The sequence below is a fragment of the Cavenderia fasciculata genome (assembly GCF_000203815.1).
Source record: "Cavenderia fasciculata unplaced genomic scaffold Scf_EUAJFUG02HR96I-5, whole genome shotgun sequence".
In the NCBI taxonomy this organism is placed as follows: domain Eukaryota; phylum Evosea; class Eumycetozoa; order Acytosteliales; family Cavenderiaceae; genus Cavenderia; species Cavenderia fasciculata.
Window position 1 is genome coordinate 481,459 of NW_004457624.1, and position 27,616 is coordinate 509,074.

Genomic DNA, 27,616 nt, shown 5'->3' on the forward strand with positions numbered 1-27,616 from the left:
CAATGATCACTAGCTCATACCTCTTCAACTTATTTTATTGTCAATTTTGTAGATAGAGATAATTTAGAGTAGAGAAATGAATAAATTAGAGATAATAGATAAAAAAAATTAACATAGGAAAATGATAGAGAAGTAATCAATCTGAGATCGACGATGATCTTGGAGAATTACATATTTCTCATACCTCAACAACTTCTAAAATGTAAGTATCATAAATAAAGAGATATGGCTTTCATTATTATATTATATCAATGTATTAATATCCCTCTTTTTTATTTATTAAAAGCTCATTGACTAAAGAAGAAGGAGAAAAGAAGAAGAAGAAGAATAAGAATAAGAATAAAAAGAAAAATTCATCTGAATATGTAGAACCTGGTACAATAGTTGAAGGTATTAACGATGAACACAATCACATCTACAACTATGGTAATGTGATTGATGGTAGGGTTGAAACCTCTATTCCATGGACCGAAGAAATATTGACTCAATATTTAAATGCTGCTGGTTATGTTCAAGGTTCAGGAAACACTGAATGCAACAAGGTTGAAATGATACCCTACTTTATTAAATTTGCAGACAATTCTCTTTTTCTTGCCAACAACTTTGGTGAAAAGAGAAAGAATGGTGAATTTTTCCTTCCCATCAAGATCACTGGTGATGCTTTGACTGACTTTGACACTGTCTATACTTGGATTGGATCTAAATTGTTTGCAGATATTCAAAAGGGCCAGCCACCATCGTGTGAGATTATGACAACATTTCTTGTGGTCGCTTCCTTCCTTTTGGGTCTACCTGCTACAGTACCACCCGACACCCACACACACCAGAGAATCTCGACCATATCATTAGACTAGCCAAATTAATGATGGAGGTTATCATTACCAACACTAGTAGCCGATCACAAGCAAAGATTAGAATGGAAAAGGAAAAGGTCAGGGAACCTGAAACTATTGAATCGGCACTTGAAAAGTTGGGTCGTATTGCTATTCTTCATTGGCACGTACCACAATGTCAATCATTCTTTTGGCATTTCAGACTGGTGTTGTCAATGTTTATCCACCATTGATCTATAGATCGATTCCTAAAGAGGTTCTAATTATTCTTAGAGTATGAAAATTACGATACTGATCTCATCTTCAAACCATGGCAAACATGACTTATGATTTCATTTCCAAGTCAATCAATAAAAATAAATCAATAAACAAATAAATAAATCAAATCAAAATCAAATCATAATCAAATCATTTTCTGCCTTCAAGAACGATGACCACAAAATAAAATTTAATAACCATTGTGGGGGTTGTCCACGATCAAAACTCTAAAGAGATGAACTTCAATTTAGTTTTAAAAAGTGTAGTTACAATGAATAAATTAGAGATAAGAGATACAAGTAAAGAAAAAGAAAAAGAAGAAGATAATGATGGTGATAGAGTTGAAATAGATAAATTACAGATCAACGATGATGATCATCTCGAATCGCAGCAGACTACAAGTACTAGTACTACTACTTTCAAGTATGATGATGATGATTATGATGATGATAATAATAATAAGAGATATTGATCAGTATCTAATAACTCTATTAATTTAAAAGATCAACAGAAGAAAAAGAAGAAGAAGAAGAAAAGAATAAGAAGAAGAATAATAATAATAAAAAGAAAAAGAAAAAGAGAAAGACAAAGGTTGCATATGTAGAACCTGGTACCTTGGTAGTAGGTATTAACGATGAACACAATCACATCTACAACTATGGTAATGTTATTGATGTAAAGGGTGTTGATACTTCTAAACCATGGACTGAAGAAATATTGGGTCGATATCTAAAGGATGCTGGGTTTGTTAAAGGTTCAGGCAACACTCCAAGTAACAAGGCTGAAATGACACCATATTATGTTAAATTTGCAAACAAGTTCCTTTTTCTTGCAAACAACTTTCGTCACTATCGAAGGATTATTGGACACTTTAATCCCATCGAACTCACTGGTAATGGTATGAAAGACTTTGAACTTGCCTATGATTGGATTGGATCTAGTTTGTTTGAAGATATGAAAAACGGTCAGCCACCATCATGTGAAATTATGACAACTTTACTGCTAGTTGCTGCATATTTGATGGGATTTCCTGGTTTTGGTCGTGGCTCACTTCCCAAATACAAGAATATTCTCGTCAAGATGAACAAAGAGATACCACGCGACCCATCTCAACTCTTTATCAAGATTAAATACTACTATTATAGATACTATGGTCTCCCAGATCAACAAAGATCGGTTGTATGGGACAAAGACAAGTTGACACAGTACCTTCAACACAACGGAATTCGAAAATACAGTCCCACTCGATACACCAAAACAGTTGAAAATATCCATTATATCACTAGTCTGGCTAAATTTATGATGGAAGTTATCATTACCAACACTGAGAGTAACGACGTACTCATCAAGATCAAGATGGAAAAAGAAAAAGTAAAACAAATTGAAAGCGTTGAATCGGCACTTGAAAGAATGGCACGTATGGCTATACCACATTGGAGCAAACGAGAAGATAGATGGGCAATATATATGAAAATTAATTGTGCTGCCATTACACTTTTGGCATTTCAGACTGGCATTCAGGACTACGTTTATCCACCATTGATCGATGGTTATTTAAAGGAAGAGCTCCTTAACGATCTAGAATACGATAACTTGGCCTTTGAAAATGACGATATTAAAACCATGTCATTCAGCATTTATCATTTTCTTGCCAAATCATTAATTAAATAAAAATCTTAAATAAATACAAAATTAATAAATAATATATCTATTTATAAAAAGTGTTTATTCTTTACTTTAATTTTGTTTTATTCATCATCTAATTCAAGGTCATCACCAAAGATGAACATTGGATATTCTTAATAATCAAGTACAACTGACTTGATGTAATCAGGAATCAATGGCGGAAAGAAATAATTGACAAGACCTGTTTGAAATGCCAAAAGGGTAACAACTAGGACTCTTATTCTCATGTCATGAGCCCATTCATCTTGCTTTGCCCAATACTTGTAAACCATATGACCCATCTTACAAAGTACCACTTCAACTGAATCGGTATCATCTACTGGCTTGTCTTCATTGTTGTAGTTATTGAAAAATACTTCAATCATAATCATTTTAGACATTGCAATAATTCTTTCATAATTCTCTTCAGTTGGTGGATACCTTGTTGTACTGTACTGTCCGATTAAATTGTACTTTAGGTAGTTTGTTAAATTGGACTTGTCCCATTCAACCATTCTTTGTTTATCAACCATACTAAAGTATCGATTGTAATGATATTGAGTCTTGATAGCTAGGTCTTGATGGTTACGTGGAATCTCGAGGTTGAACTTGACCAAAGTATGCTTAATAGTATCTGCAAGACGACCTTGACAATAATTTGGAAAGCCCATTGTGTATCCTGCGACAACAAGTAAAGTTGCCATCATACAATATGGTGGAGGTAATCTAGTTCCCATCTTTCCCAATACATCAGATCCAATGAAAGAGAATGCTTCCACAAACTCCTCTCTTACTACTTTAGAGTTTTCACCTCCAACCTGAAAAACACCATTGTTGTGATGTTTACCAGCTTGAAACAAGATCTTGTTTGTAAAATGGATAAAGAGAGGAATGATGTTTGATCTTGACTTTTTGTATTGGTAGCCATCTAATGAACCTCTAACAAACCCGGCATCTTTGAGGTAATTTGCAAGCGTAGCTTCAGTCCATTGCTTTTCAGTATCTACTTGTACATCGATAACATTGTCATAGTTGTAAACATAGTCCTTTTCATCAGGCAAACCTTTTACAAACTCTCCAGGTTCAAAGTAAGGTGCTGACAATGAACTTGATCTTTTCTTCTTGTCCTTTTTCTTTTTCTTCTTTTTCTCATCTATTGTTCTATAAATAATTTAAATATAAAAGTTTTATCAATAATGGTGAAGAGATAAATATTAATAATACGTTTAACATACACATTATCTGGAGTTGAAGTGGGAGGAATAGGAAAGTTAGGTGCTAGATTCCCTATGCCATCTTGGTATTTAAAACTCATTCTTTATTTGAACAAATATTTGAAAAAAATAAATAATTATGATTATGATTCCCTGATCCCGATGATGATCAATCAAAAGTATTATGTCTTCAATTTTGATTGGAAAAAAACAAAAAAACACAAAAACCAACGAAAAATAATCTAAACATATGACTTTTTATTACTTTTTAATTAACTATTAATTAGATCTTGTTCTAGATGAAAAATGGATATTTAGATCATCTCCAAAGATGAACAATGGATATTCTAGACTATCCAATACCACTTTTTTGAGACAATCAGTCAATGGAGGATAGACATAGTTGGAGATACCAGTCTGAAATGCCAAAAGTGTGATTTCTAGTACTGCCAACATCATATCATCAGCCCAGGCTACTTTTTTTTTCCACAGTTGTATTACTGTACGACCAATCTTTTCAATTACAACTTCAATTGAATCGGTATCATTGATTGGATTATCATATGTAGAGGTAGTACGATGGACGATCATCATCCCATTTTTAGACAACGCAATGATTCGTTCAAAATTCTCTTTAGTTGGTGGATATCTTGTAGTACTGTACTGTCTGATCAAATTGTGTTTGAGGTATTGTGTCAACTTGTCCTTGTCCCAAACAATGGGTCTTTGTCGGTCAGCAGAGCCATGGTATCTATTGTAACAATGTTGAATCTTGATAACGAGGTCTGGCATAGTACGTGGTATCTCTTTGTTCATCTTGACCAAAGTATGCTTGATTGTGTCTGGGAAACGACCTTGGCAATAGGTAGGAAAACCCATTGTGTATCCTGCGACGACAAGCAATGTTGATAAAATAAAATAAGATGGAGGTAGTCTTGTTTCTATCACTGAAAATACTTCAGATCCAGAGAAGGAAAGGAGAGCAACAAAATCTGAATTTGTACCTTTTTCAGGTGGCCCAAGCTGACCAAATTCATCTCCTTCTTCTTCTTTGTCTTGGAACTTGCTAGCTAGGAACAACATCTTGTTGATAAAATGGAAGAAAAAAGGTATGATTCTTGTCTTGTTGAGTTGAGTGTCCTCTGAACCTCTAACAAAACCAGCATCTTTGAGGTATTGTCCAAGAGTAGCTTCAGTCCAATGCTTGGAAGTATCAACTCGTTTTACATCTATCACATTGCCATAGTTGTAAATGTGGTTGTCTACATGGTCCTTTTCATCAGCCAAACCTTGTAAAAACTCTCCAAGATCATAATTAATTTGTTTGGGTTGTTTGTTCTTCTTCTTCTTATTCTTTTTCTTTTTCTTCTTTTTCTCCCCTGTTGTTGTTGTTATTGTTGATGTTCTTTAAACATAGATAAAAGAGAAAAGAAATGAAAAGAAAGTTATATTAATATTGATAATGGTGATGTGATGGGATGATATAATAAAAAATAGATACAAATATAAACATACACATTATCTGCAACAGTAGAAGTTGAAGTAGTAGAGGTAGTAGAAGTAGTACTAGTAGTGCCAACTTTGTTGGCTAAATCATTATCATCTTTGAAATCGTTGTTAGACATTGTTATTTGTTTGAATACTAAATAGAAAGAAAGAAAAAAAAATTGTGACTTTTTTGATGTTGAAAACAGCTCTTTTCATTCGAGAATTATTTAATTTAAATCATCTTTATAGATGAACATTGGATATTCTAAATAATCCAATACAACAGACTTGAGATAACCATCAATCAATGGTGGATAGACATAATTGACAACACCCGCTTGAAATGCCAAAAGTGTCACAGAAAGTACGTTCATCATCACGTCCTTGGCCCAGTCTTCTTGTATGTTTGAATGTGGTAATACCATACGTCCCATCTTTTCAAGTATCACTTCAACTGAATCGGCATCATCTACTGGCTTGTCTTTTGAAAATGTATTCATATAGACATCGATCATGATCAATTTAGTAATCCCAATAATTCTTTCAAAATTCTCTTTGGTTGGTGGATACCTTGTTGGGTTGTACTCTCTAATCGAATTGTTTTTGAGGTAGTGTGTCAACTTGATCTTGTCCCATACTATAGTTCTTTGACGATCAACCATACCATAGTACCGGTTGTACAGGTGTTGAATCTTGATGGCAAGGTCTGGCATGGTACGTGGTATCTCTTTGTTCATCTTGACCAAAGTATGCTTGATTGTGTCTATGAAACGTCCTTGGCAATAATTTGGAAAGCCCATTGTGTATCCAGCAACGACAAGCAATGTTGCCATCATATAATAAGATGGAGGCACTCTTGTTCCCATCTTTGCCAATATTTCAGATCCAATAAAGGAAAAGCAAGCTACATAATCCTCCTTTCCATTTTTAGGTGGTCCCATTTGACCCTACAAGGAGTCCTTGTAAAACCAGCATCTTTGAGGTACTGTTCAAGTGTAGCTTCAATCCAATGCTTGGAAGTATCAACCTGTTTTACATCTACAACATTACCATAGTTGTAGACATGTTTGTCTACATGGTCCTTTTCATCGGTCAAAACCTTGAAAAATTCTCCCACTTCAAAACTTAGTTTACATATATAATATGTTCTTTTTCTTCTTTTTATTCTTATTCTTTTTCTTTTTCTTCCTTTTCTCTCCTGTTGTTGTTGTTGTTGTTGATGTTGTTGTTGCTCTTTAAACAATAAATAAAAGAAAAGAAAGTAAAAGAAAGTTAATACTAATATTATGATGAGATGAGATGATTAAAAAATGAATGGATACAAAAAACATACACATTATCTGCAGTTGAAGTAGAGGTTGTAGTAGAAGTAGGTGTACTAGGTTCTTCTACAAGATAGACATCACCATCTTTGAAATTGATATTCATTGTGATTTGATGACAAATACTAATGTCTTGTCTTGTTGGTTGATTAAAAAAAATTAATTGAAAAAACTTTGTTTGTTTTTTTTTATATATAAATATATTGCCTATTATTATTATTATTAATTATTAATTGTAAGTTACAAAGTTGATTATTATTATTATTATTTTATTATTATTAATTATGCCAAAAAATATATAAACTAAATTTAATAAATTATTTCTATTTGTTGTTGATGGTGGTTGTTGTTGTTGTTGTTGTTTTATTATTGTTATTGTCATTGTTGTTGCTACTGTTGGTGTTGTTTATACTTTGATAAATATTGTTGAATGCTGTTTGGATATCAGAGTCAAATTCTAAATGAGGATATTCTAGAGTGGCCAATATCTCTGTCTTGAGGCAACCAGCTATTAAAGGTGGGTGAACAAAATTGGAGATACCTGTTTGAAATGCCAAAAGTGTGACACCTAGGACGAATTGTCGCATATCGTAACCCCAATCCTTGTTTCCCCAAAACGGTAATGCCATACGACCAAGTCTGTCAAGTGCCTCTTCAACAGTCTCTTTTAGTTGTACCGATTCCAAAGCCATTTCCTGTGTATAGATGGATGGATTATTCTTCATGATGACCAAACTAATCACCAATTTACACAACACCAAGATACGACTAAAGTTGTCTTCTGTCGGTGGATACTTGGTGGTCGTGTATTTTCTGATACTGTTGGTGAGGAGGTATTGAGTCAACTTGGTCTTGTCCCATACAATCTTGTGTTGTTGATCTACCAAACCAAAGTATCTATTGTTGGTGTACAGAAGCTTGGCACTGAGGTCTGGTTCGTTACGAGGAATCTCCTTATTCATCTTGACCAATGTTTCCTTGACTATGTTGGGTAATGGACCACGTCCAAACCCAGGGAACCCCAAAACATATGCTGTGACGACCAACAACGTTGCAATGGTGGTGTAGGATGGTGGAGTATGACGTTGCAATATTTCAAAGACTGGAGACCCAATGATAGAGTAGGCCTTTTCAAAGTCGGTCATACCATGTCCTGTGAGGTTGACCCTGTACGATTGATCAGGCAATTGCGACAATAGCTTGTTTGCAAATTCAATATAGACTGGTGTTATATCTGCCTTGTTTCTTGGAGTGTTACCTGAACCTTTAACAAAACCAGCATCTTTGAGGTATTGTCCAAGAATAGCTTCATCCCATGGTTTAGACGTATCAACATTCTTTACATCTATAACCTTTCCATAGTCGTATTGGTAGTTGTGTTCGTCATTCACACCGTCTACAATATCACCTGCTTCAATTACTGTTGTAACCTTTTTCTTCTTATTCTTTTTCTTTTTCTTCTTTTTCTTTTCTCCTGTTGTTGTTGTTGTAGCTCTAATAATAATTTGGAAAGATAAAGATAAGAGTTTAGTAAATCATATATATATATATAATACATAAATAAACAAATAAATATATCTATCTTTAACACATACACATTATCAGCTCCTATTGTTGTTGTAGTCGTAGTTGAAGTTGTAGAAGTATTTGTATTCTGCTTCTCATCACGATCATCATTTATTTGTAATTTATCTATTGTTATTGTATCTTTATCATCTTGTTCTTCTTCTTCTTTCTTTATCTTTATATCTTGTATCTGTAGTCCGAGAAAATTGTTCTTGCTCATTTTGTTGTATGAAACGAAATAATGATATCTGCTCGTTCAAGATGTGAAGTTCAAAATAAATAAAAAAAAAAAAGAAGAGCAAGTAGTTTGGGTAAGGGTACTATTCATTTATTTATTAATTTCTTTTTCATCAAATTATTATTATTATTATTTGTGTATTAGTCATCTACATATAGTTTAGCATAGATATAATCACATATCTTTTCAGGGTCATCACCAAAGTCATAGCTTGGATACTCCAAATTATTCAATATTTCTCGTTTAACACAACCATCGATCAGAGGAGTGTAAATGTAGTCTTGTATACCTGCCTGGAATGCGATAAGGCTAATGAGAACCACATACAATATCATCTGGTGAATCCATTGCTCTTTAGAATTCCAATGTCGATGTGCTAATCGACCCATCTTGTCTATTGCCGATTCAACTGTATCCATTCTAGGCACTGGTTCTTTACTCTTTGTATTTCTAAAGATTAGATTCATTACCAATTTACAGAGATCTATGATATTATCATTAATGTGTTTGGTACGTTGATATCTATTGGTTCTAAATTGTCTGACACCATTCTTTTGCAAGTATTCTGTCATTTTGGTCTTATCCCAAACAACTTTGTATTGTTGATCTACTATACAATGGTAGATATTAAATGTATAGTTTAACTTTGTATACAACTCTGGTAGGTCACGTGGAATCTCTTTGTTTCTCTCGACTAGTGAATGCTTGACTATATTTGGTAAAGAACCTCTTCCAAAACCAGAAACACCCATTTGATAGGCTCCGACTACAAGTAAAGCTGTGATAAAGCCATAAGATGGTGGTAGATTTGTTCTCATCCTTTCAAATGCTTCAGTGGCAATGGAAGAGAATGCATTGTTAAAGTCGGTCGAACCATTTCCAGTTAGAGTCATATTCTTGAATTGATCAAACTTTCCTTGATGACTGAGAATGATTGACACTACTCGGTTTGAAAATTGAAGATAAAAAGGGGTCATTTCAGCCTTGTTACTTGCAGTATTGGCAGAACCTTTAACAAACCCAGCATCCTTTAGATATTTGCCCAATTTTTCTTCAGTCCATGGTTTAGAGATATCAACACCCTTTACAGTGATAACATTACCATAATCATAGATGTAGTCTTGTTCGTCATTTATACCAGCCAATACAGAACCAGGTTCAACAATTAAAGTCTTGTTAAGTTTGCCTCTTCCTGTGCGTGCATTGTTTTTCTTTTTCTTCTTTCCTCCTTCTTCTTCTTCTTTTAGTTCTCTAAATTTTAATGAGAGAGAGATAGAGTAAGATAATTATCTATTTAAGCGATACATAGTATGCAAACATACTCATTTGTTGTTGTAGTGGTAGTAGTAGATTGGTGAACTTTTGTATCATTCTTTTGTATTTGATCTATTTCTTCCTGTATTACTTTCACTAAATCTAGTGGTACTTGTATCCCTAGAAACTCACTCTTCATTGTTTGTTAGAATAATAATAATAATGTGATCATATATCTATTTGTTAATCATAACAAGAGTTGATCACCTAAAAAAAAAAAATCTAAATGAAAATGGAATCTTCAAATATGAATTTATAATATTTGTTAAAAGTTGTTTGGATATCATCACTAAATTCAAAATAAGGATGTGGTAAAAAGTTTAACATCTCTGATTGAAGATGAGGAATGAGTGGAGGGTATACATGAAAGACACCAGTTTGAAATGCCATAAGTGTTACACCAAGTACATTCATTTTCATATTGATCGCCCACCAAACTTTTTCTGTTTTCCAATGTTGTAATGCCATACAACCTAATCTGTCAAGTGCCTCATTAACAGTCTCTTCACGTTGTACCACTTCTTTGGTTTGCTCTACTGTATATATTGTAGGATTATTATTCATGATGATATTCCCCATGATAGCTTTACACAATGCGATAGTGCAAAAGAGGTTTTCTTCTGTAGCTGCGTATCGAGTAGTACTGAATAGTCTAATGTTGTTGTAAAAGAGATAGTGTTCCATCTTTGTCTTGTCCCATACCACTGATCTGAGTTGTTTTTGTTGAATGAGACAATAGTTTTCATTGAAAGATTTTGTAATCGTTTCACCAAGGTCTGACATATTACGTGGAATATCAATATCAATCATCAACTTCTCGAGATGTCTCTTGATTGAGTAGGGGATACATCCACAACCATACCCAGGTAAACCCATCACATATGCTCCAACTACCAATAATGATAGCATAAAATTGTAGGATGGTAAAGGAAGATATTCCCAGAGCAGAGAATAGGGGGAGCCAAAGATAGTAAAAGCACTTTCAAAGTCGACATCACCATCACCAGTAAGTGTAAGAGTTATAAGCTTTTCATCTGAATCTTTGTACGCTTCTGTCAAGACACATTGTACAAATTGAATGCTGATTGATATCAATTCAGCCTTGTAACTTGGAGTGTTGTCTGAACCTCTAACAAAACCAGCATTTTTGAGGTACTGTTCAAGTGTAGCTTCATTCCAATTCTTGGTGGTGTTTGTTCCTCTATTCTTTTTCTTTTTCTTCTTTCCTCCTTGCCTATTAGTTGTTGTATTAGTTGTTGTTGTTGTAGTAGTAGTAGTTTCATTTGTTTTTGTTGTTGTTCTAAAAGAGTATAAAAGAAAATAGAGGATTTAATATGATGCATCCGAGACATATATAATAATTAGATGTATATATACACATTATTGATAGGTATATTAGCTTTTCTATGTACGACTATTGCAGATGAAGAGGATGAAGAGATATCTTGATTATTTGCATCCTTTGCCTTTTCTTGATCTGCACTGTCTTGATCGTCGTCGTCATCACTGTCTTTCTCTGCATCTTTATCTGCATCTTTATTTGCATCTTTCTCTTCATCATTAACGAATTGATTTAATGTACCATGCTTGTAATAATGATATGAAACCTTTCTCGTTTTGAACAATAGGTATATTAATCCAAAAAAGAGAGGTACGATACCAAGAACGAGAACAAGTAACGCTAATAACACTAATATTATAAAAAAGATAAATGGTAATAATGTATCTTTGTAGAATTGAATCGATAATTCTTTTGTTCTATCTAACTGTTGTGTCTCTCTGTACGACTTGTTCATTGTAAAAAAGTAATGATCGACTGTCAGAGTAAGTTTCTTCTTTTAGACAGTAAGAAAGATTTTATTTTTTTTATGTTTTGTTGTTGAAAATTCTGTCAAGTCCGGTCACTAAAAAAGCAGAGAATGGATCTTTATCCTTTTCCAAAAGAGAGAAAAGATATTGAAATCTATAAAAGATATCCACATTGAATGAGAATATATTTTCTTCTAAATTATCCAATATCTCTGCTTGGAGACCACCTCTGATTAAGGGAGGATGAACATAATCCTTGATACCAGTGGTTTGAAAGGTGATTAGTGTCGCAATCAAGACATACATTCTCAAATGGAATGATCATTCTGTATTTTGTGGAGTTCTTCAGTGGGTAAAGCGATACGTCCCATCTTGTCGATTGCGGATTCAACCGTTTCTCGAGAATCCATGATTTTTTTCAATTCCACAGGTTTGGAATTCTTGTTGTAGTTTTCTACTACATAACATATAATCAATTTACATAACTTGATGATATTATTAGGTTGTTCTTTAGTTGCTGGATACTTGGTTGTACTATACTTTCTGATGGTATTGTTGAGCAGGTAGTTGGTCATCTTTTCCTTGTCCCAAACTACTTGGTTTTGACTGTCGACCATACCATAGTAGTTATTGTAAGTGTACTGGATTTTGGTTCCAAGGTCGGATGATTACGTGGAATCTCCTTGTTCATCTTGACCAAAGTTTCCTTGACAAAGTTGGGTAGAGTGCCACGTCCAAATCTTGGAATACCAGTAACATAGGCAGAAACTACAAGCAAAGCTGCCATGATTCGATACGATGGTGGAAGACGTGTATGCAACTCTTTAAAAGATTCCGATGAAATAATGTTGAATGCATTTTCAAAATCCACCTTTCCATTCCCACTGAGTTTCATAGTTTTAAATATTTGTCTGGGTCTGGTTGAATAGCCAACTTGTTGGAAAAAGCAACGAAAAGAAGAGGTTCATCAGCCTTGTTACTTGAAGTATTGCATGAACCTCTAACAAAACCAGCATGTTTGAGGTATTGTCCTAGTATAGCTTCATCCCATGGTTTAGAGGTATCAACACCCTCTACATCAACTACATTACCATAGTTGTATTTGAAGTTGTGTTCATCATTGATTCCTTCAAAAATTTCCCCAGGTTGTATAACAGGAATATTAACATTTCTTATTCTATTTTCCTTTGGTACTTTTTTCTTTTTTTTCTTTTTCTCCTGTATTGTTTTCTTTGATGTTCAAAAAAAGATATATTGTTATTACAATTAAAGATAATATTAGATCTAATCAATATAAAAAAACAAATATAATCTACACTTACACTTTAGTAGTTGAGGTTGAAGTTGAAGAAGTTGAAGTAGTTGAAGAAGAAGATTGTTGATCATTATCATTGATTGGTACTTGATCAACTTTGTTGACGAAATCAATATTATCTTTTAAATTGTTGTTGTTGTTAATGTTGTTAGACGTTGCTTTTTTGATAGTAATGTTATTACAAATAAATAGATAAATAATATATATATATAATTGTGTAACACAACTGATGATGATGATGAACAACAAAGACCGTGCCTTTTTGGAGTTTTCAGCCAAAAAAAACAAATCCTCAAATAATCATCCTCAAGAAGATTCTTAATAGGAATATAAATCATTTTAGTTTGATGGAAAGTGATTTAATCATCAATGTGTGTATTGATCAAAATTTATTAAAATATTGTTTGTATAAGTGAAATAATAATTTCAAATGATTTAAAAGTCATTATTGCTGATTATATTTGGAGTGTGATATATATAATATTAAAATTCATCAAGATACATATCATCCATAATTTCAAAAAGAATACGAATGCAATGATTAATATCAATACAAGCATCCAAATTAAAATGAGGGAATTCTAAATTATTCAATATCTCTTGTTTCAAGCAACCATCGATCAATGGAGGGTACACAAATTCCTGGACACCTGTCTCAAATGCAATGATTGTAACAGAAAGAACTAACCTTTTCATATATCTTGTCCACATGGCTTGTGTTTTCCATTCTTGTATAGCCATACGACCCATATAATCAATTGCAGAATCAACAGTCAAAGTTTTATCGTATGGATTGTGCGTAGGAATGATATTTGAGTTTTTGATGATAAACAAGGTAATCAAAGTAGCAATTTTGTTGATTCTTTTGAGATTTGATGGTGTTGCTGGATGTTTGGTGGTAGAGTATTGTCTAATTGTGTTTGTTTGTAGGTATTGTATCAAATTGGTCTTGTCCCATACAACTTTTAATTGTTGATCTGCTAGGCCATAGTATTGATGGTAGGTAGATTGGATCTTGATAATAAGGTCAGGATGGTCACGTGGAATCTCTTGGTTCTTGACAGATCGAGCTTGACAGTGTCAGGGAGCGAACCACGAGCATATCCAGGTAGACCCATTACATATGCAGCCACTACAAGGTACGATGCCATCTTATAAAATGAAGGTGGTAGACTTGGTTGTAGGACAGCTCTGGATCCAATCAAGTTGAATGCATTGTCCAAGTCGTTCATTCCATTTCCTGTCAGTTCCAGACATAATAATTTACCGCCATCTTTTGATAACATTGACAATAACTTTGATGCAAATTTAATGTATATTGGAGTGATATCTGCTTTGTTTCTTGGAGTGTTTCCTGAACCTCTTACAAACCCAGCATCAGATAGGAATTGACCAACAGTATCTTCAGTCCATGGTTTAGAGGTATCAACCTTTACATCTACAACATTACCATAGTTTATTTTTTGTTCAGGTTCATCATCAGTTGCTAAAGTTTCCTTTTGTATCTTTTTATTCTTTTTCTTTTTCTTTTTCTTCTTTTTTTCTTCCGATTGTATTCTAAAATCAATTGTATTGTATATTTGTTAGTATCAATCATTCAATTAAAGATGATCAACTTTTTTAAACATACAAATTTGTTGTAGTAGTTGAAGTTGCTTGATCTTGAATGTTTTTAATGACTAAATAACTCTTTTCATTGTTATCGTCATCTTTGTTGTAAGAGTCACTAGTTTGTTGATAATGATGATATCTAAAAACATGATTTTCTTTTTTTTGTAATTTACTATTTCATCATCTTTTATATTATTGGTATTCATTGTTATTTGTTTGTGTTGAATGAACTACTACAATAAAATAAAAAAAGGAACAAGGATCATCACACCATGTTGAGTTTTTTGTGTTGGCTTTTTAATTTTTCTTTTGGTGATATTCTAAATCAAGTGTACTTTGATAAATACTAAAGTATGGAGGCACAGATAACTTTTTTTATTATTATTTATGTTTCTTTTAAATATCAATCATGGTTATATAAATTTTAATTAAAATTTATTTTTCTCTAACGATGTTTGCAAGAGTTCCAAAGATACCTTCAATATCATTTGTAGTACCGACTTGATAATGGGTACATTCTAGATTGTTCAATATTTCTTTTTTCAAGAAACCATAAATGGTGGATGAACAGGAGCCTTGGAGATACCTTTCTCAAATGCGGCAAGTGTGGTGACAAGAGTGTAGATTCTCAATTCAAAAGTCCAAGGCTCCTCCAAATCCCAGTATTTTAATACCATGCGACCCATAAAGTCTAGTGCCACTTTGACCGGTTGATTACGAATCTCCTCCAACGATTTGCCCAATAACAACATCTCTTCATAATTATCCAAGTGCTTGAAGATAAAACAGACAACCATTTGAGAAAGAGCGATGATTCTTTGAAAATTTTGTTGGGATTGTGGAAATTTGGTGGTGCTATATTTTCTGACACTGTTATGTTGGAGGTAGTTTGACATCTTGTCCTTGTCCCAGACAACCAATCTTAGTTGTTCAGCTTGACCATGGTATTTGTGGTAAAAGTATTTGATCTTGGCAATGAGGTCAGAATGGTTACGTGGTATCTATGCGTTCATCTTGACCAGGTGTTCTTGATAATGTCGGGAGGATCACCACGAGCGTATCCAGGGATACCCATTACATATGCAGCAGTGACGAGTAAACTTGCAATGAGGGTAGGTGGAGTTCAATACAAATTATTTTACCTTGTTTTTTTGGTACAATGGACAACAATTTTGATGCAAATTTAATGTAGAATGGTGTAATCTCTGCCTTGTTACTTGCAGTGTTTCCTGAACCTCTAATAAAACCAGCATTATTCAAGTATTGTCCAACTGTAGCTTCATTCCATTTCTTTTGAGTATCAACCTTTACATTGATTCGTTGTATTCAGGTTCAACTTCATCTACTAAAACTGTTGCTGTCTTTTTCTTTTTCTTTTTCTTCTTCTTCTTTTCTGTTCATTGTATAATAAACATTCTAAAGATAGAATGAATAATAATATAAATATAAAAGATTCAGTCAACAAAGTAGAAATATGGTGATGATATAAAGTATAATAATCATAATCGTTACTACAATGAAAATGATCGTCGTTATTTAGTATTTAAAGATGTTCAAGACCAAACTACCTCAACTGCCTCTACTCCCACTCCTGCTAATGTGTATGATACATAATAAGATACTATCTACATCTTCATTGTTCTCCTTTAGGTTATTTATTTATTTAGAAATCAAAAATACCATTTAGATAGTAATAAATATCATGGAAACATTCATTAATATCACCATCATCCATACGTAAGTGGGGAAATTCCAAGTTGTTAAGTATCTCTTGCTTGAGGTATCCATCGATCAATGGAGGATAGACAAAATGGGAGATACCAGTTTGAAATGCGATAAGTGATACAGCAAGAGTGTAATTCTTCATAAAAAAGGCATAGTGTTGTCGTGAATTCCAATATCGGATGGCTAACCTACCCATATTATCAATTGCCGATTCAACAGACTCGTCTTTGATCATTACATCTTTTGGATTGATCTTTTCATACTTGATGATGAGACAGATTACCAAATGAGACAGAGCAATGATACGATCAACCCTTCTTTGAGTGCGTGGATACCTTGTGGTGCTGTATTGTCTGATACTGTTGCCTTGTAGGAATACTGCCAACTTCTGCGTGTCCCATTGAACCAATCTGTGTTGTTCGGCAAGACCATAGTATCTATTCCAAGTATACTGTATCTTGATTATAAGGTCTGGATAGTTTCTTGGTATCTCTCGGTTCATCTCGAGAACAAGGGTATCTTTGATAATATTGGGAAGTGATCCCCTTCCAAAGCCAGGTAGACCCATTACATAAGCTGAAACTACTAGAAAAGTTGCCATTCTCTTGTAGGATGGTGGCATACCTGGATGTAAGAGTTGCTCCAATCCAATCAAGTTGAATGCGTTGTCAAAGTCCTTCATTCCATTGCCTGTTAGTTCCAGACATAGTACTTTACCATCTTCTTTTTGTAGCATTGACATTAACTTTGATGCAAATTTAATGAAAAAAGGTGTAATCTCTGCTTTGTTTCTTGGAGTGTTACCTGAACCTTTAACAAAACCAGCGTCCTTGAAGTATTGTCCCAAAGTAGCTTCAGTCCAATTCTTCTTTATATCAACACCCTTTACTTCGATAACATTACCATAGTTGTATTGGTAATTGTGTTCATCATTTACACCAGCTACTTCAGTACCAGGTTCTACAAATGGTGTCTTTTTAATATTTCTATTCTTTTTCTTTTTCATTTTCTTCTTTTCTGATATTCTTGCAACAATTTAGAAATGTTAGAAACTATTAATAGTATACTCTTCTATAGTAACACAAACACTGTAGTGTACCAAAATTTACAAACATACACATTTGAAGATGTTGAAGATGATTTGTGATCTTGTTTATCTTTAATTACATAACAACTTTTTTCATCTTTATCATCAACTTCTTTTATATTATTGTTGTTGTTATTATTATTCATTGTTACCTATATGAATGATTATTACAAATAATAGATAGATAGATAGATAGACAGATAAAAATATTTAAAAATGGTCGCGATGCACCAACAAAGTTGTTGTTGTTCATGACCGTCCGTGACTTTGTTTTTTTTGAGTTTGCACATTTTTGTTGATTTTGACCATCCATTGCTGCTACTATTCCTATTTTCTATTATTATTATTATTATTATTATTATTATTATTATTATTATTATTATTATTATTATTGATTCCTTTTATTTCTTTTGTGGTTTATGTTGTTTTTTTAACATATCTAAAACTTCTTGAGTCTTGATGATAAGGTCTGGTAGATTACGTGGTATACCCTTGTTCATTCTGACTAGAGTGTGTTTGATTACATTGGGAAGTGGTTGACAATACTCTGGTAACCCAGTCATAAAAGTGGAAACGGCTAGCAATGTGGCGGCAATCTTAAAGGTTGGTGGCAGCATAGTGGAAAATGTTTGAAAATCGGTAACCGATTCAACACCAAACTTTAAACTGATTCCTGGATTAGATTCAGGGTTGTTTATATGCCACATCACCTTGTCTGCAAAGTCAATGTATTGATCAACAACCTTTTCAATATCGTAATCTCCTTCGTATCCAATATCTTCGTTTTCATAATCTTGATAATCTGTACCTCTAACAAACCCAGCATCCTTTAGATATTGAGCAAAAATAGCTGCTGTCCAATTCTTGTTTGTATCAATCTTTACATCTATTACATTTCCATAGTTGTATATATGTTCTTGTTTATGAACTGTTCGTGGTGGTGTTTTTACTTGTTGCTGCTGTTGCTGTTGCTGAGTAGGTGTTGTATTATTAACTTTATAGATATCATCTTCAACCAAAGTAGGTTGTTTTTTTTTCTTCTTATTCTTATTTGTATTCTTTTTCTCTAATATATGAGTATATTATTCAAATAGATATGATCAGTAGTTTAGTACATCTATGTATTATTATCTATCTCTGTGTGCACATGTAGGTAGGTAGAGACATACACATTGTCAGCTGTTGTTGTAGTTGTTGAAGTAGAAGTATCTATCTGTAATAATGAAATAGCTTTGAACGACTAACTGACGAGAGTCTTGTGAAAAAAAAAAATACAAAAATGAAGAAAATAGATAAATATTGATATTTATTGATTGATTTGATAGATATAATGATGATTTGTTTTTTTGTACAATATAATTACTATATTCACATTGGATGTTGTGAAACAAAAGCCAAGGTCATTTTACCTTTGCTATTTTGTTCGATGACTTGGTCAGAACAAGATTTTTGAAGTTTGAGGAAAAGAACATTGAAATTCATAATTTCACCTGTAGAATCGTCAATGTTAAACAAACCGTGATCCAATTGGTTCAATATCACCAACTTGACGTATGGATCAATCAAAGGTGGATAAATGAAATTGACAACACCAGTTTGAAACGCCAAAAGTGTAATGGCAACGAAATCTATTTTGAGATCAACCATCCAATCTTGTTTAGAGTTCCAAAGTGGTAAAATCATACGTCCCATACTCTCCAGTTCCATTTCAATAGGGTCTTTGCCAGTTTGTTGAGTGTCTTTGTTATTGATATCTTTGGCAATGATAATGGCCATTACCATTTTACACAACATACCAACACGATCGAGATTGTGCTCAGTAGGTGGATACTTGGTGGTGGTAAATTGCTTGACACTGTTGAATTTGAGGTATTGATTCATCTTGGCCAAATCCCATTCAATGAATCTGTGTTGATCTGGAAATCCAAAGTACTTGTTAAAGGTATACTCTATCTTTTTTCCAATGTCCACTCCTTTGCGTGGAATCTCTTGGTTCATCTTGACCAATGTTTTCTTGACCACATTTGGTAAATCCCCTCTACCAAATCTTGGAAGACCAATGATGTATGCAGCAGCAACAAACAATGATACCATGATAGAAAAGGAAGATGGAATATGATCAGATTCTACTAACACATCCCCAAAGATAGAGTAGGCCATATCTAAATCAGTTTGGCCGTGTCCGGTACGTTCCAAATCTTGGTTCAACCGGAAAGCAAATTTAAGGTACAATGGTGAAAGTGCAGCTTTGAGATATGGCATAGTGTCTGAACCTCGAACAAACCCAGCATCCTTTAGATACTTTCCTAAAGTCTCTTCAGTCCATGGTTTAGAAGTATCAGCACCTTTTACAGTGAAAACATTACCATAGTTGTAAATGTGGTCCTTTTCATCTGTCAATCCTTTTACATATTCACCAGGTTGAATAAATGTTTTCTCTGGTGATTTCTTTTTATTCTTTTTATTCTTTTTCTTTTTCTTTTCTCCATCTGTTGGTAGTGTAGTAGTAGTTCTAAATAAATAAATAAAATTAATGTTGTTGTCCTCGATATATCTATCTATCTATCTATCTATATGTATATTTATTAAATGCATAACATACATATTTGAAGGGGGAGTTGATGAATTTGATGTTGATGTAAAAGTTTGTATTTGATCTGTTTTGTTGACATCTTGTACATTGTCAACATCTGTTATATCGTTGCTATTCATGAGATTGAAATAATAGAGGTAGATAATAATAATAGAATTAGACAAACAAATAATAGTGAACTAAAAAAAGGATGAACAAAAAAATGAACTTTTGACTTTTAGACAAAACTAATTTAAAAAGAATTAAAAAGAATTGAATTTTTGAACAAGATGTATGTATGAGAGAACATTTAATATTAATATTATTAAAATGGTTGATTCATTATACTAAAAATATATTTATATCAGTATTCTACATTCACTGCTTTAAATTATTATCACCAAAACTCAAATTCAATCTATATGGTGATGAATCTTTGTCAACAGTAAAATGTAAATAAATTGGATCATATTGTTGTTGTTGTTGTTGTTGTTGATCATTGGTTGATGATTTTCTTTGACTAATGATTCCACCTTGAAGTGTTTGAGTTTCCAATACCAATACATTTCTATTGTATGGGTCTAATCTCTGAAAATTGGAATGATACATTTGGCTTGAAATATTGAGAAATAGTTAAATATCTCACATTGGTGTGATTACCTCATCCAATCTAAAACGAACTCCATTCTTGTGGCCCATTGCCTTGATTAGGCAATCTAGATGAGTAGTCGTGGGTGGTAGCCATTGTGGTTGTGAGATGGAATTTCTAATTCTTGAACCAATTGAAAAGATTGGAGGGGTATTGTCGATGACCATTTTTTCAAATGACAGTTGAGTTTCATCATAGTCTCGGTCCACAATTATCGATAGATATTTGGTCATTGGTGGTATATCGAGTTTATAGATTCCAGGGATAGAAGACAAATCTAGTGATTCTAGATTGGGTGGATACTGGGATGGGAGTTCAAAATTTTCAAAATAGTTTTTTCGATAAGTTGTCAATAACAGTTTCTTCAAGTTTTGTGGAAGTGACAATGGAACCTTTTCGACATATTGTTTCAGTTTGATGAGAGATTCAGGGAGTTTGACTTCTTCTGCACATTGTCTAGTAAGAGTTAGACAAGTCAGCAATGGTGGCAATACAACTTGTTCAAGAATTGTGTTTTCAAAACAAGTTTTGATAATGGTTAACTTTTCAACAGTCGACGGGATAATGTTTGGCATGGACACAAGACAATTGAAAACAAAGAGTTTCTTGATTGATGGACATGACCCTAGATTGACTCTTCCAAGAATGAATTCACTTTGTTCGATACACAATTTCTCCAATTGTGGCATTGGACATCTAGGTGTGATTTGTGTGCAGTTTGGCACCAATGTTAGATTCTTGAGTGATTGAGGAACACTAACCTCGAGAGAGTGCTTTTGTCAATAGTTGGATCATTTTTGTCACAAATGGACAACATCTTGAGGACGGGTAGACTCTCTAGATCGATGAATCGTTGTTGTTCTCTTACTTTCTCTATTTCATAGTGGATCTTGAGAGTTTTGAGTGACTTTAATGAAAGGAAAGTATTTCTTGGAATGATTCCAATCAATGGAAGAGTGAGAGATGTCAAACTACTTGGCAAAAGACCTGGTCCTATTTGACTAACAAAATTGTTTACAAAGGTCAACTCTGTCAAACAGACGAATTTGGTGAGTCCCAAGTCAGCGAGACGGTACGGCGTGTTGACTTGAAGTTGAAGAGACTTGAGAGTTTCAGAGTGATGGCCAAGAGTTAGATCCTTTGCATTCATTGAAAGGTGTTGGAGACGAGGCAAGACAGAAACGGAATTAAGATTCACATCATAGAAAGTCTTCTCAATGAATAGTGTCTCGATCGATGGTATAGCGAGTGACTTTATGATATCTTCTTCACCAAAACAACAAAACTTGTGCACCAAAGCAGTAGTTACACTACCATTGTCTTTCCCTCCATCTCCTTCTTTTTCTTTCTCGATAAAGTGAGGTTTGAAAACATGTTGATGTGATATACTATTCTCCAAGATATCTTTAAAAGATGATAGTTTGAATAGAGTAGATGTTGCATTAAACTTTTTTGATTCCTTTCCTTTGATCGTATCAATAGGACCTATTCCTTTAAATCTAATTGATCTTTTTAAACTACTATTATAACAGATATCTTTACAAGTTAATAGTAGACATACGATATCTCCATTATTATTAATATCTGATATGATTTGTGATAACAATAGATTAGATAAATTTGATAAAGACATTATATTTGAACAAAAAAATAGATAATGTATGAGAAAAGGTTCATTATTTTTTTGAACCTTTTCACAAGTTCTCATCACAGTCCCTCACAAGAAAATCATTTGGTAGAAAACGAATAACAATATTAATGATGAACAAGAGATAACAAATATAAAGAAAAAGAATGACACAAAAGAATAAGTAATAGAAGATGATACGATTCAGGTTGCTGAACAGAGAGATCTATTGATAGTAGATGAGCATGCTGATTTAAATCAAACGTATGTTATAACCAAAAAAAACATCCTAGCTTGTTCGTTAACTTATCATCTTCTTTTATATCTTAAAAGAACAACAACAACTACTACTACTACAACTAATACAACAACAACATCGTCAGAAAAGAAGAAGAAAAAGAATAAGAAGAAAAAGAAGAAAACACAATTAGGTAGTGATGATGAACACACATACAACTATGGTAATGTTATTGATACAAACAAAGAATGGAATGAAGAAATATTAGGACAATATTTAAAGGATGCTGGTTTTGTTAGAGGTTCATTAGACAATACACCAGCAAATAACAAAGTTGCTGAAATGACTCCAATCTATGTTGATTTTACAAACAAGGTTGTGTCAAAAGCCTTGCATATTAGTGGTGGTAGTAAGGATGCACATTACAAGCTTGAGCAATCTGGTAACGATATGATTGACTATGGAAAGGCATTTAACCTCATTGGAGGATACATTGACATCTTTGAATCACTCGGACCTTATATGCCGCCATCCTACACCAAAATGACTTGTTTACTCGTCGTTGCGGCGTATGTCTTGGGACTACCAGGTTACGGATCTTTTGTAAACAATGTCAAACATACTCTGGTAGAGATGAACAAAGAGATACCAAGAGGTATACATGACCTATCTATCAAGATCCGTTACAATCGATTCTATGGTCTGCCAGATCAACAGAAATTGGTTTGGGACAAGTCGAAACTGACACAATACCTCCTCACCAACAGTATTAGAAAATACAGTACAACAAAGTATCCACCAACTAAAGACAACTTTAATCATATCATCAAGATCTGTAAATGGGTGATGAATCTAATCACCAAGAATCTTGGGTCTGTCATGAAACAAGGTAGAGCGTTGGAATTACAAAGACAATTGGATCGTGCTACTGTAGAGGAGGCACTTCAAATTGTCGGTCGTATGGCATTTCCACTTTGGAAAGCTAGAGACAAGTGGGCACTAGATATGCGACTATACCTACTATTCATAACACTTTTGGCATTTCAGTCGGGTGTGATCAATTATATACACACACCATTAATAATCGACAGTCTTCAACCAGAGACACTCAACTCTTTGGAACATCCATTCTATGACTTTGATGTCGACATTCCTTCATCATTCATGAGAATACATAATTCTCTTGAGTAAAATAAATATTATTATATTAATATCATTAATATTAATATTTATTTATTTTTTTAAACGACGTCTGTATATATCCACCCCTTCCATCTAACAAATTAATTAAAGAAAGAATTCTTCTATTTATTTATCTTTTATTTTATTTCATTTCTTTTATCTCTATGATGTTACAATAAACAAAAGTGTCCTGATCAACAAACTTTTTAAATTCCTCAACACGCCAACAACAACAAGGTTATCCGATTGTACTCACTCGAAGCATTTGTCTTAAACATGTCTAGAGAACTTCATCTAGATTGATTGATAGTTGATAGGTTTAATTTAAACGATTGATAATAAATAAATTATTTATTTAATTATTATTTAATTAATTATGGATAACGACATGTGCATAGTTATCGTTTGATGAAAAGTTGATGGTAGAAGTAGTGATACCAAGATTAAATGATCCTTTGTATAATCCGACACTGTAACAATTTAATCCACATATTTGAGATGTCAATTGATATGATTCGCCGTCTTGGAAAGTATAGTCTGATGTATCGATTGACAATTCAAACTCTGCCAATGAGCTAGCAGCTTGGTCATACAATAGAGTAGTATTTGATAAGATTAGATTATTGTCTACATCGGTAATATTCAATTGGTAAACACCAAGACCAAGTGCATTTTCAAAAAAGACGGTAGCTTTGATGAGGAGTGTGTCACCGATTTGTGGATTAGATGGAGAACTAGCAATAGCTTCGGTTCTAGCAACAGGTGTTCCTTCATTGAGTGGACACAAACTTGCCTGTTGACAGAAATGGAGTGGATCGGCATCTTTTGGGAATTCATATCCAAATTTACCAATACCAGTATTTGCACAAATTAAGAAACAAGTTTCTCCACTAAATTGACTACATAATGTCTGTAGTTGTATAAAAATATAATAATAAAAAGGTTTGTTGAGAATGACAATGATCATTTTAAAAAAGATCTTATTTTGATTGACTACTACATACAATACAACTTGGGTAAGTTCCAGTAGATAAAATATTTAAAAGTTCAGGTGTTATTGCAACAACCCTTTCTATACATTGAGTACATTTAGTGTAGTTTGAAGATTGACCCAAACTTGAAGATACAAAAAGTAGAAAAATAAAAGAGATAAATAAAGTGTATTTGTACATGATTGATTGATTGATTGTTATGTTAAGTGTTATTTGTTGTTATTAGTATGAATAAGAATAAAATGAAAGAAATTAATATTTCGGAGCAAAGATCTTTTGATTGATGATGAGCTTGAAAATGTGTAAAAATAGATATTTTTTTCGGTCTGATGAACTTGACGTCATGGTTCCTCAATGGAAGCAAAATATCTTGTTCCTGTGTTTTTCGATGGAACAAATTTTATAATTATCTAGATTTGATGAATAAATTGTTAAAATAAGAGTCAACTAATCGGTTTCTATCGTATACTAGTAACCAACCTTTTGATTTGAAAATTACTTTGAAACTTCAATGACACAATATTTGAATAATCCTCGACCCCATCATGATCCAAATAGATGATATTATTTATTATTTTTAGGTCATTGGAAATGTCTGACTAATTATTTTATTTTAAATAGATATAGTTTGTCTATTTTTATCTCTCTGTATGTATTAATTGTTTGATTATTTATTTTTTGATTATTTATTATTCAAATTATTTTATTATTTACTTTTTTTTTTTTCTTTTGTTGTTTTGTTGATGTGGTTGGTATTTGTTCCATAAATTCTTCAGATTGTAAATTTTGAATCATTGAAATAGCAGCACTTTTATCTCCATTTTCATACAATTTTTGTGCGGTGCCCAAGATTGTGTCAAATGCTGCTTCTACTTTCTCTTTATTGGTCGTATGGAAGTTAAACGCCCATTCTTCATCTAGCTCCCAATATGGTAATGCCATCCTACCCATCTTGTCCAATGCCGATTCAACAGTCTCTTGATCTCTTTGTAACATTTCCATTACCTGTTCACTAGTATAGAGATTTGTATTATTCTTCATGATGAAAGCACCAATGATAGCTTTACACAATGCAATGATACAATTAAAGTTTTCTTTAGTTGGTGGGTACTTGTCAGTTCTTAATTGTCTAACACCATTGTGCTGAAGGTATTTAGTAATCTTTTCTCTATCCCATTTAACTTTTAATTGTTGATCTGGTAGATTATAGTATTGATTATAGGTGCACTGTATCTTGACTGCCAAGTCTGGTAGATTACGGGGTATCTCTTTGTTTCTCTTCAGCCATCGCACCAATTCTGTCCAATGCAGATTCCACCGTTTCCTCTCGATTCAACCAATCAAATATATGTTGTCTCGAATAGATGTCACGATTGTTGCTAATGATGAGAATAATAGCAATCGATTTACACATATGGATGATACAATTAAAGTTGTCTTGGGTGGCTGGATACTTTGTTGTACTAAACTTTCTAATACCATTGTTGAGTAGGTATTGAGTCAGTTTGGGTTTATCCCATTCAACAAACCTTTGTTGGTAGACAAGACTGTAGTATCGATTGTTGGTGTATTTAATCTTGGCAAGGAGGTATGGATGGTTTCGAGGTATCTCTTTGTTCATCTCGACCAGCATAACCTTTACTATATTTGCCAGCGGACCACGACCATATCCAGGTAGACCCATTACATATGCCGACACTACAAATAATGTAGCCATGTATGTGTATGATGGTGGAAGATGACGTTGCATTACACCAAACAATGGTGTTGCCATACCGGTGAATGCTCTGTCCAGATCCATTTTACCGTTACCCGTTCGATTTAACGTGAATTCTAAGTCTTGATCCAACAATCTCGATATTTCATTCATCAACAAAGTTGCAAATTGAATGCAGATTGGTGTTATTTCAGCTTTGATACTTGGAGATTTTTCTGAACCTCTAACAAAACCAGCTTCCTTTAAATATTGTCCCAATATTTCTTCGGTCCAATCTTTAGAGATATCAACGCCCTTTACATCTATCACATTTCCATATCGATAGGGGTAGTTACATTCATCGTTTACACCAGCTACTTCAATACCAGGTTCTACAAATGGTGTCTTTTTATTCTTTTTTCTTTTTATTTTTTTCTTTTCTTCTACTTGAGTTGTCTTTGTTGTTCTTTAATAATAATAATAATTGTAAGTATTAATATCATCTCATTTGGATAATATATTTATTATATATATTTATATATTACATACGCATCATTTGTATTTTGCTTTTCATTATGATCATCATCGTCACTACCGTCCTCTATTCTTGGTTGATCTAACTTATTGTTGTTGTTGTTGTTGTTTTGAATTGTATCATTATGATCATCTTCACTACCATCTTTGATTCTTGATTTATCTGTTTCTACATTGTTGTTGTTTTGAATTGTATCATAATGATCATCACTGCCATCATCGATTCTTGGTTGATCTAGATCTCTTTCTACATTGTTGTTGTTTTGAATTGTATCACAAACATCATCGTCATCATCATCATCGATTCTTGGTTGATCTATTTCTAACTTGTTAACTACAGTATATGCATGATCATGATCATCATCATTTTCTTGTTCTTTGATGTTATCTCTTTGCACAGACTCTAATCCACTCGTTGCTTGACCAACATATATATGTTTCACAACAAACTCTGAAATCTTTCGATAGACAATATATATCCATGCAAGACCAAATAAATATTATCTTGAAGAGATGAAGGTCGATGTTTCTCTATCTCTACCATGCTGCTTTAAATATTAAGTCGTTTTTCGTATCGTCGATTTGGTTATCTACTAAAAAAACAAACCCTCGTTGTCATTGTTTCGGGGTATGAATAATATTATTGATGATGCAGAATAATCCCACTATTTTTATTATTAT

At 33.2% G+C, this 27,616-nt stretch overlaps 16 protein-coding genes across 16 annotated transcripts; 2 read left to right on the forward strand and 14 right to left on the reverse strand.

The window, feature by feature from the left end:
• Positions 1-121: 121 nt before the first annotated feature.
• On the forward strand, positions 122-2,762 carry DFA_11200 (uncharacterized protein; the record flags this gene model as incomplete). Its single annotated transcript, XM_004350093.1, has 5 exons — positions 122-132; positions 287-706; positions 850-1,050; positions 1,353-1,514; positions 1,595-2,762. The coding sequence occupies 5 exons, from the start codon at positions 122-124 to the stop codon at positions 2,760-2,762; spliced, it is 1,962 nt and encodes a 653-aa protein (XP_004350143.1).
• Positions 2,763-2,890: 128 nt separating this feature from the next.
• Positions 2,891-4,071, reverse strand: DFA_11201 (uncharacterized protein; the record flags this gene model as incomplete). The annotated part of the gene is made up of 2 exons (XM_004350094.1): positions 2,891-3,917; positions 3,992-4,071. 2 exons carry the CDS (start codon positions 4,069-4,071, stop codon positions 2,891-2,893), a joined length of 1,107 nt encoding a protein of 368 aa, XP_004350144.1.
• A 178-nt stretch (positions 4,072-4,249) lies between these two features.
• On the reverse strand, positions 4,250-5,595 carry DFA_11202 (uncharacterized protein; the record flags this gene model as incomplete). Its single annotated transcript, XM_004350095.1, has 2 exons — positions 4,250-5,375; positions 5,486-5,595. The coding sequence occupies 2 exons, from the start codon at positions 5,593-5,595 to the stop codon at positions 4,250-4,252; spliced, it is 1,236 nt and encodes a 411-aa protein (XP_004350145.1).
• Positions 5,596-5,685: 90 nt separating this feature from the next.
• DFA_11203 (uncharacterized protein) lies at positions 5,686-6,399 on the reverse strand (the record flags this gene model as incomplete). The annotated part of the gene is made up of 1 exon (XM_004350096.1): positions 5,686-6,399. One exon carries the CDS (start codon positions 6,397-6,399, stop codon positions 5,686-5,688), a length of 714 nt encoding a protein of 237 aa, XP_004350146.1.
• A 189-nt stretch (positions 6,400-6,588) lies between these two features.
• DFA_11204 (uncharacterized protein) lies at positions 6,589-6,886 on the reverse strand (the record flags this gene model as incomplete). Its single annotated transcript, XM_004350097.1, has 2 exons — positions 6,589-6,691; positions 6,792-6,886. 2 exons carry the CDS (start codon positions 6,884-6,886, stop codon positions 6,589-6,591), a joined length of 198 nt encoding a protein of 65 aa, XP_004350147.1.
• Positions 6,887-7,103: 217 nt separating this feature from the next.
• Positions 7,104-8,566, reverse strand: DFA_11205 (uncharacterized protein; the record flags this gene model as incomplete). The annotated part of the gene is made up of 2 exons (XM_004350098.1): positions 7,104-8,274; positions 8,376-8,566. 2 exons carry the CDS (start codon positions 8,564-8,566, stop codon positions 7,104-7,106), a joined length of 1,362 nt encoding a protein of 453 aa, XP_004350148.1.
• Positions 8,567-8,724: 158 nt separating this feature from the next.
• On the reverse strand, positions 8,725-10,037 carry DFA_11206 (uncharacterized protein; the record flags this gene model as incomplete). Its single annotated transcript, XM_004350099.1, has 2 exons — positions 8,725-9,835; positions 9,907-10,037. The coding sequence occupies 2 exons, from the start codon at positions 10,035-10,037 to the stop codon at positions 8,725-8,727; spliced, it is 1,242 nt and encodes a 413-aa protein (XP_004350149.1).
• Positions 10,038-10,120: 83 nt separating this feature from the next.
• On the reverse strand, positions 10,121-11,694 carry DFA_11207 (uncharacterized protein; the record flags this gene model as incomplete). Its single annotated transcript, XM_004350100.1, has 2 exons — positions 10,121-11,198; positions 11,276-11,694. 2 exons carry the CDS (start codon positions 11,692-11,694, stop codon positions 10,121-10,123), a joined length of 1,497 nt encoding a protein of 498 aa, XP_004350150.1.
• A 70-nt stretch (positions 11,695-11,764) lies between these two features.
• DFA_11208 (uncharacterized protein) lies at positions 11,765-12,013 on the reverse strand (the record flags this gene model as incomplete). The annotated part of the gene is made up of 1 exon (XM_004350101.1): positions 11,765-12,013. One exon carries the CDS (start codon positions 12,011-12,013, stop codon positions 11,765-11,767), a length of 249 nt encoding a protein of 82 aa, XP_004350151.1.
• Positions 12,014-12,598: 585 nt separating this feature from the next.
• Positions 12,599-14,839, reverse strand: DFA_11209 (uncharacterized protein; the record flags this gene model as incomplete). The annotated part of the gene is made up of 7 exons (XM_004350102.1): positions 12,599-12,900; positions 12,972-12,991; positions 13,030-13,141; positions 13,577-14,036; positions 14,144-14,579; positions 14,653-14,748; positions 14,781-14,839. The coding sequence occupies 7 exons, from the start codon at positions 14,837-14,839 to the stop codon at positions 12,599-12,601; spliced, it is 1,485 nt and encodes a 494-aa protein (XP_004350152.1).
• A 229-nt stretch (positions 14,840-15,068) lies between these two features.
• On the reverse strand, positions 15,069-17,364 carry DFA_11210 (uncharacterized protein; the record flags this gene model as incomplete). Its single annotated transcript, XM_004350103.1, has 5 exons — positions 15,069-15,151; positions 15,220-15,406; positions 15,792-15,938; positions 15,980-16,026; positions 16,314-17,364. The coding sequence occupies 5 exons, from the start codon at positions 17,362-17,364 to the stop codon at positions 15,069-15,071; spliced, it is 1,515 nt and encodes a 504-aa protein (XP_004350153.1).
• Positions 17,365-17,413: 49 nt separating this feature from the next.
• DFA_11211 (uncharacterized protein) lies at positions 17,414-17,591 on the reverse strand (the record flags this gene model as incomplete). Its single annotated transcript, XM_004350104.1, has 2 exons — positions 17,414-17,429; positions 17,476-17,591. The coding sequence occupies 2 exons, from the start codon at positions 17,589-17,591 to the stop codon at positions 17,414-17,416; spliced, it is 132 nt and encodes a 43-aa protein (XP_004350154.1).
• A 255-nt stretch (positions 17,592-17,846) lies between these two features.
• On the reverse strand, positions 17,847-20,157 carry DFA_11212 (uncharacterized protein; the record flags this gene model as incomplete). The annotated part of the gene is made up of 3 exons (XM_004350105.1): positions 17,847-18,511; positions 18,855-19,957; positions 20,048-20,157. 3 exons carry the CDS (start codon positions 20,155-20,157, stop codon positions 17,847-17,849), a joined length of 1,878 nt encoding a protein of 625 aa, XP_004350155.1.
• A 185-nt stretch (positions 20,158-20,342) lies between these two features.
• Positions 20,343-22,299, reverse strand: DFA_11213 (uncharacterized protein; the record flags this gene model as incomplete). The annotated part of the gene is made up of 4 exons (XM_004350106.1): positions 20,343-20,364; positions 20,400-20,605; positions 20,678-21,362; positions 21,428-22,299. 4 exons carry the CDS (start codon positions 22,297-22,299, stop codon positions 20,343-20,345), a joined length of 1,785 nt encoding a protein of 594 aa, XP_004350156.1.
• A 161-nt stretch (positions 22,300-22,460) lies between these two features.
• Positions 22,461-23,722, forward strand: DFA_11214 (uncharacterized protein; the record flags this gene model as incomplete). The annotated part of the gene is made up of 2 exons (XM_004350107.1): positions 22,461-22,477; positions 22,627-23,722. 2 exons carry the CDS (start codon positions 22,461-22,463, stop codon positions 23,720-23,722), a joined length of 1,113 nt encoding a protein of 370 aa, XP_004350157.1.
• A 361-nt stretch (positions 23,723-24,083) lies between these two features.
• On the reverse strand, positions 24,084-27,554 carry DFA_11215 (uncharacterized protein; the record flags this gene model as incomplete). The annotated part of the gene is made up of 7 exons (XM_004350108.1): positions 24,084-24,623; positions 24,718-24,829; positions 25,186-25,304; positions 25,420-25,901; positions 26,131-26,867; positions 26,951-27,393; positions 27,543-27,554. The coding sequence occupies 7 exons, from the start codon at positions 27,552-27,554 to the stop codon at positions 24,084-24,086; spliced, it is 2,445 nt and encodes an 814-aa protein (XP_004350158.1).
• Positions 27,555-27,616: the final 62 nt, after the last annotated feature.